The sequence below is a fragment of the Gossypium arboreum genome, chromosome 7, assembly GCF_025698485.1.
Source record: "Gossypium arboreum isolate Shixiya-1 chromosome 7, ASM2569848v2, whole genome shotgun sequence".
Taxonomy (NCBI): domain Eukaryota; kingdom Viridiplantae; phylum Streptophyta; class Magnoliopsida; order Malvales; family Malvaceae; genus Gossypium; species Gossypium arboreum.
Window position 1 is genome coordinate 99,750,700 of NC_069076.1, and position 7,456 is coordinate 99,758,155.

General features: G+C 29.1%; 1 protein-coding gene across 2 annotated transcripts; it reads left to right on the plus strand.

Moving 5' to 3' along the window:
* The first annotated feature begins 2,385 nt into the window (after positions 1-2,385).
* On the plus strand, positions 2,386-7,456 carry LOC108486553 (omega-hydroxypalmitate O-feruloyl transferase). 2 transcript variants are annotated; one of them, XM_053030296.1, is made up of 3 exons: positions 2,386-2,402; positions 4,694-5,123; positions 6,593-7,456. In XM_053030296.1, the coding sequence occupies exons 1-3, from the start codon at positions 2,386-2,388 to the stop codon at positions 7,454-7,456; spliced, it is 1,311 nt and encodes a 436-aa protein (XP_052886256.1). The 2 variants fall into 2 exon arrangements, with proteins under 2 accessions (XP_052886256.1, XP_017646164.1); XM_017790675.2 differs by lacking the exon at positions 2,386-2,402 and adding an exon at positions 3,618-3,692 and having other exon boundaries at positions 4,666-5,123.

The following is a 7,456-nucleotide window of genomic DNA, read 5'->3' on the forward strand; positions in this document are numbered from 1 at the left end:
TATTTTATAGGTTAAAACTAGGCAGTATCCAAATAAAGAAAAGGACGCGAGAGTTAAAAGAGGAAAAGTTTGGGACTAGGGCCTAAATGTGGTGGTAGGTTAGAGTTAATGACGTTTTTGAATTTAAGTGAAGAAAAGGATTTGTGTGGGGTTTTGAAGTTGGTTAAGCTAAAATATTAATTGATATAACGGGTTAAATGGAATTAGAGGGTAAAAATATTTGATTCATACAAATCTTTAAATTATGTTAATATACTTTTTTAGTATAAGAGTAATTGGCTTTAAATTGATTAATTGAAATTTTTTCTAATTAAAATTTCTATTATCACATTAACTCGTGTTATGAATTATCCCATTAGATTTGACTTTAGTTTCGTAGATTTATGTCGTCTTATTTTTAAGATTGCATGCAACTCCACTCAATTATGTAAGATCTAATCTTAAACAAGGTTTATTCAACCACCTATTTAAGCATATCGAATATGGATTAATACTCTAGAAATGTCAAACCAAAAAATTAAGCACACATAATTGAGAATAAGAAACTAAGTATTTATGGCATAAAATAGAATTCATTGTAGGTTCATCTTCTCTAGGTATTTAGAAAATTTATTCATGCTTGAGAAAAGAAAAATCAAAGATACAGTATAACCGAAAGAATAAAAGAAACTTATGATAATTTCCTAAGAAATCAGTTAAGAATCTTCAATCTTGATGGAAATATGCTTCAATGGTATTTTTCGAGCTGTTTTCTTGAGCATTCTCTGACGGTTCTCTCCTATCTTCTAATTTTTGTCATATATATGTTTTAGAATGCCCAAAAAACCTAAAAATCATGATTTTCCATTCTTCAAGATGCAATTCTGTAAAATCGGCATGGCCTACCACACGCTTGTGTGAATCATTCAACTTGCTCCAATGCTTCGATTTTTGCTCCTTTTGTTCCCAAGTGCTCCATTAAGCATTAAACAAGAATTTAAATATTAGGAGCATAAAATTCACAATTAACATCGGATAATCACCTAAAACTTGCTGCGAATGAGGTTAAAACATGTTACTTTTAGCACTTATGAATTAGTCCCTATAAGTAAGATTAAATTGAGCATGTTAAAAATTTCATCCATTTTTACTGTTAAAAATTGGTATTTATACGTCAATATGAGCATGTCACGTGTCATTGTTTGTCTATTCCATTAGCTACGCTAGTTTTTAATAGTACAAATAGATGAAATTTTTAATAAAAATGATGAATTTTTTTATTTGATCTAACGGGGGCTAATTTGCTCAATTTTAGTAAAAAGGAAAAATGTAATTTGACTCTTAATATAGGGACCTCCATGGTACTTTTTCTAAAATTAGAGCCTAATATGTTAGGGATTGCTCACTTAATAATTAAAATTTTCGAAATGACAATACAATGATTAAACATGCATGAATATATTCAAGTAAGGACTTTTCACACATTTTAACTTGATTTATAGTAAAAATTAGATAAATGCTAACATGTTTAGAAAAGAACATATAACGGTTGAATTAGATATTACTTGAAAAGAAAAAAAAATTAAAAATTGATATATGGATTTGAAAAAAAATTATTCTAAGTATTTCTTTAAAAAAAATTTGAATCTCATTTGACATTTTTGAAGGGTTTTACCTTCACCGGTTTGTCCCTATGTGGCGAAATGGGAAGCACTTAGCGATGATATGCTCCTATTTAATGTGGATGTTGCCTGGAGTTGGACCGAGAGGAAAGGTTCATGCGGAGGGATTGCTTGTGACTCAAAAGGTGTAGTGCGGGTTGGCTACGCTTGTCTTCTGCGTCGTGCTTTCAACCTCTCTCTGCCAAGGCATATGCTGATATCGAGGCCTTTATTCTTCATAGGAATCATGGTTTTCATTGGATCACTATTAAGAGCGACTGTGATGCACTTATTTGTAGGCTTAATAATTGTTTGTTGGACTTATCTTTGTATGGCCAAATCTTTGAGGAGGCTTATGGACCTTGTGTCGGTTTTGTTTCTGTTTATTTTTGTTATGTTTTCAAGTTGACCAATGGGATTGCCTACAGTCTTGCTCATTGGTCACTAGATGATGATTGCTCTTTGAGTTTTGGTTTGGGTTACCTGCATATCATTTATTGTTTAACGTTGGATGACATTACCACTTCTTAATTGTTACGTCGTTACAAACTTCTACTTAAAAAAAAAAGAGAGAAAAATTTAACCTCCACTTAAGCTCATTTGAGAAAAAGTGTAACACTTACTAGCGACGTATAAAAAGTTGAACTCCAAGCAATTAATTGGGACTTAATCCCAAAATGATATTTATATATAGAATGAAGTGAAGGTTAAACCAACATAAATATTTTAAAAAAAGTGGGCATGGATGAAGTTTGCAAATGGGTATTATGGTTCCCTCAAAGTCAAAGGCATTTAGGAGGGTGTAAGCCTATTTAGGGTGGCTAAGCTCCTAACCTTAACAAATGGGTATATATGAATGCTGAAATCCATATTTCTTCATTTGCGTTTGAAAATAGCTAAACCCTATTCATCAAGGAAACATTGTTTTAGAAGGCGGTTCCAATCAAATATTAAATCCCATGTAGCTTGGAGCATGAAATATTAGGAAACAAAAACATGTGATTTTTACTCTTACAGAAAAGCTTTAGTTAATCAAAGATTAAAAACTTCTATGAATATGATAAAGAGTAAGCTAACTAAACCCACCCACCCACCCACCTACCAACCTCATTTCTCTCTTAAATGCTTCTATCAAGTAATGAAGCTTTACACTGTTCAACTATTTATTACTACAAACATCATATGAAAAATAAGAAAGTATATTAATTTAATAACTTTAAAAAAATTATTAGATAATGGACCTCCAATTTTATAAATTTTTTATTTTAACCATTTATTTAATTTTTCGTCCTTTTAACTCATAATTTCATCTTGTGTTTCTTTCCATGATTTTAACGGTAATTAAGTACTCTGTTTTATCCCCCAAAATAACTTTCACTTCAATTATTTTAAAAATTTTAAATAATTAAATTTTACAAAAAATATATTTAAAAATATATTTTACTAAGAGTTTTATAATATAAATTTTAATATAAAGTTAAAAGTTAAATGTTGAAATTCCTGTCACATATAATAAATTTTCAATCCGCTTTTTACTAAAATATTAAGAAATTAATGGGTCTTAAATTATTTACCAAAATATTATGTTTTTCAACAATAACTTGAATTTTGTATTTATAATTTTATATTGAAATTTCAAGATGTGAGACCTTCTCTGTCTTGCTAGATTGATGTCAAATCTGACATTTCGAGATCTCAAAATTTGATATTAAATTTACTAAAATATTATTGATTTTATCTTATTTTAATAATTATAATATTTAGATAAAAAAAGTCTTTTTCAATTGAATTCATAGAATTTAAAAGTTAAATTGTATATTTCAAATCAAATTATCCATCGAATCATTGATTCAATCAATTTTACTGATAAATAAGTGTAAAGGGACTTTACAGGCAGAACCATTCCTTGGCACTCATCTGTTGCTATCCTTTTGGTAATTGTAAAGACTTTGTTGCTCAAGCTTTTCCTATAAAAGTTCAAGCTCTACACCAAAACAACATATAATAAAAAACCACAGTTGCAGCATTTCAGTTTCTTTTTATTGATTCCAGGTATGTTTTCATTCCTATTATATACTAAACTAACCTTCAATTTTAAAACCTCCATGCCCACATAACTGAGCTTCATGCTCATAATTCACATGCAAATCATAGTTAGCACTTCCGGGGTAAACAATGAGATCATTCATGGTTGTTGGAATTGTATCGATATCGGTCTCACTGGTTAGTATGGGTTTTATTGGTTCATATATATCTTTCAGCCTTAGATCGATATTAAGAAGTAGAAATTTTATTTTGATAAAAATTTAAACATGTTTCAGTTCATTTCAAGTAATATCAATGTGTTCAAACCTATATTTGTTGCTACAAGAATTTAATTTTTTAACTAAATTTTAATAACTCTTTATCTCATTTTTTATTTAGTTACATAAAAATAAAATATAATAACTAGGTTAAGTTATTGAATCTAACTGATAATTATTAGATTATGACACATTTTAAAAAATAAAATTATTTAACAAATATATTTATAAAAAATAATCTAAATAATAAAATAAGATTTTGGTTGATTAATGGTAAAATATAAATGTTGAAAACTATAGAACCCACTTGGGTTCAAATCCTATTATATTTGTATATTTTTTATTTTTATAATAAAATATATAAAATGATAAAAATACCCTCATAATACAATTTACTTTATAAAGTAAGGATATTTTTTTATTTATGCTCAATCGACTCGTGACATCAATTCGATTGAGTGTTTAATATATATATATATCGGTATCATGACAAAATGATACTCCTATTGAGAGGTCAATTTAAGAAATAAGTTTAAATTATAAATTAATATATGATCAAATTTCACTTAGCCTAAAAATAAAATTAAAAGAATTTGTTAAATACCTTCAAAAATAATATAATAATAATCTTACCCTTTTAAAAGTTTATAATTCAACTCCTAAAAAACTTTTGGATTCCCCTTTGCTCCCATTGATTGATTTTTATCTCTTGTTTATCTTAGGATTAATGGAGGATATTAGCAATGGAAGCAATAATGAAATGATCACTATAACAAAAGGAGAGCCAACTAGGGTTCATCCAAATGAACCCGTAGAGAAGAAGGGTCTATATTACCTCTCAAACCTTGACCAAAACATTGCAGCCACAATCCCCACTGTTTACTTCTTCAAATCAGAGGGTAAAGGCAATGAGGAAGCTGTGGAAATGGTTAAGAATGGGTTATCCAAGATTTTGGTTTATTATTATCCACTTGCTGGGAAATTAATGATTAGCTCAGAAGGGAAGCTCATTGTGGACTGCAATGGCGATGATGGTGCTGTTTTTGTTGAGGCTGAAGCTAATTGTGGAGTTGAAGAGATGGCGGATTTAACCAAGGTTGATCATGTTGTTCTTGGACAGTTGGTTTATCATATTCCTGGTGCTCGTAATTTACTCGAGATACCTCTTTTAATGGTTCAGGTATGAAGATAGTTTGAATCTTTGATTGGTGTATTGTTGCAACGGTGATCTAATAATTTTATCATATAAATTTTATAAAAAATTTAAAAAGTCCAAAATAATAAAAATATAAAATAAACAACGAGAGTAGAAAAACCAGTAGGTAAAATCATTTTTATATTTATTTTAATAAGATTTAAGTTACGATATAGCCTTTAAAATATGCTCGGTTTTTATTTTCATTCTTTAAATTTATTTATTTTGGTATTTGAATTATAATTTTCGTCTTAATTCGTTTTAAAAAAGGTGACATGTGTATATTATTATCTAAAATAAGAAAACAAAAACATAATTTGCACATCAAATCATGATATAAACCTATTAAGAAAGAAGAGTAGGGCTATTTCATTATGTTTTGGGTAAGTTTCATAATTTTTTTAGTAAATTTATTTACTTTATCTTAATTTAACTTAATTTTTATGAATATTTCGTAATTAATTTTAATTTTAATGATCAAATCATCTAGTTTAATCGAAAATTGAAGTGGAATCGATTCGACATCCTTTTGGATATCTTCAACTATGATTATAATCCGTCAACAATAAATATTGAAAGTGGAGAGAGTCAAAACCCTAAAACAGCAGCTAAAACATTGTTTTTAGTCTTTATTTAAGTTTAGGGTTAATTGCACAATGTCCCCCAAATTATGATCTAAGCTCTAAATTGATTCTCAAATTTTAAAATGTTTTAATTGATATCGTTAAAATATGAATACTTTATTAATCTAGTCCATCAATCAACTTAGTCGTCAATTTAAACATTAAATGCTAACTTGAATCAAACATAAAGCATATGAACATGCGTCTATAATATAATTATGCTTTATTTTTTATTTGAGTTAACATTTATAAAATGCCTTATATGGTATTAATATTAAAATATTTTGAAATTTCAAAACTAATTTAAACTTCAACCATAGATTGAAAAAACTATAACACTTACATCTATAAATTTTACTTAATAGTTTTCCGCTCAGTAAAAATATCATGGAGGTTATTGTACTAGGAGTCAAATTACATTTTGTTTATTTTACTCAAAAAATAAGTAAATTAGTCATTGTACATTAGATAAAAAAGTAAACTAGTCATTTCTATTAAAAAAGCATCTGTTTTTTATTGTTAAAAACTACTGTGACTGACAGAATTATAAAACAATTACGCGTGACGTACCATGCGCACCTCATTCTAAGGAAGAAATTGATGGAACTTTTAATAGAATGACAAATTTACTCTTTGATCTAACACATGAGGACTAATTTTCTCATTTTTAAGTAGAAAATACAAAATGCAATATGACTCCTAATATAAAGACATGATCCATGGTATTTTTACCTTTTCCATCCTTATCACTTTGCTTCTTTTAATTTTTTTTAATGTTTCGTAAGATCAATACCATTTATTGAAGAAAACTAGAGAAAATTGATATTTCAGGTGACTAAATTCAAGTGTGGAGGATTTGCTATTGGGATGAGCATGAACCATTGTATGCTAGATGGCATTGCTGCAATGGAATTTGTTAATGGATGGGGTGAAGTTACAAGAGCCTTACCATTAAACCTCACCCCATTTTTAGACCGAACCATATTAAAACCCCGAAACCCACCATTAATAGAGTTTCCCCACCATGAATTTGATGAAATAGAAGACATATCCATCAAAACCAGCCTTCGTCAACATGAACAAATCATCCATAAATCATTCACTTTTGATGCACCAAAGCTTGCCAAACTCAAAGAAACAGCCATGGAAGATAGGGTCTTATCAAAATGCACCACATTTGAAACCCTTTCAGGGTTTATATGGAAAGCAAGATGCCAAGCATTGAACTTACTCCCACAACAAAAAACAAAGCTCCTCTTTGCCATTAATGGAAGGCAAAAGTTTATCCCACCATTACCAAAAGGATATGCTGGTAATGGAATTGTCATCACAAACTCCATTGTTGAAGCTGGTGAATTAGTGGAGAAACCATTGTCATTTGCAGTGGGATTAATACAAGGAGCCATTGAATTGGTTGATGATAGATATATGAGATCTGCAATTGATTATTTTGAAGTGACAAGAGCTAGACCTTCTTTGGCTGCAACTGTGTTGCTTACAACTTGGTCTAGGCTACCTTTATATACCGTAGATTTTGGTTGGGGTGAACCTATTTGTTCAGGACCTGTTGCTTTGCCCGAAAACCCTGTTCTTATTTTGTTTCCTCATCACAAAGATCATAAAAGTATTAATTTGGTTCTTGGATTGCCTGTTTCTGCAATGAAAATGTTTGAAGAACTAATAATGGAGATATGA

What these genes read in the sequence shown, in the direction of transcription:
- LOC108486553 (XM_017790675.2), top strand. Translation starts at nt 4,671, where the DNA reads ATGGAGGATATTAGCAATGGAAGCAATAATGAAATGATCACTATAACA. An exon ending in TACCTCTTTTAATGGTTCAG is followed by an intron (nt 5,124 to 6,592) that starts GTATGAAGATAG and finishes TTGATATTTCAG; the next exon opens with GTGACTAAATTCAAGTGTGG.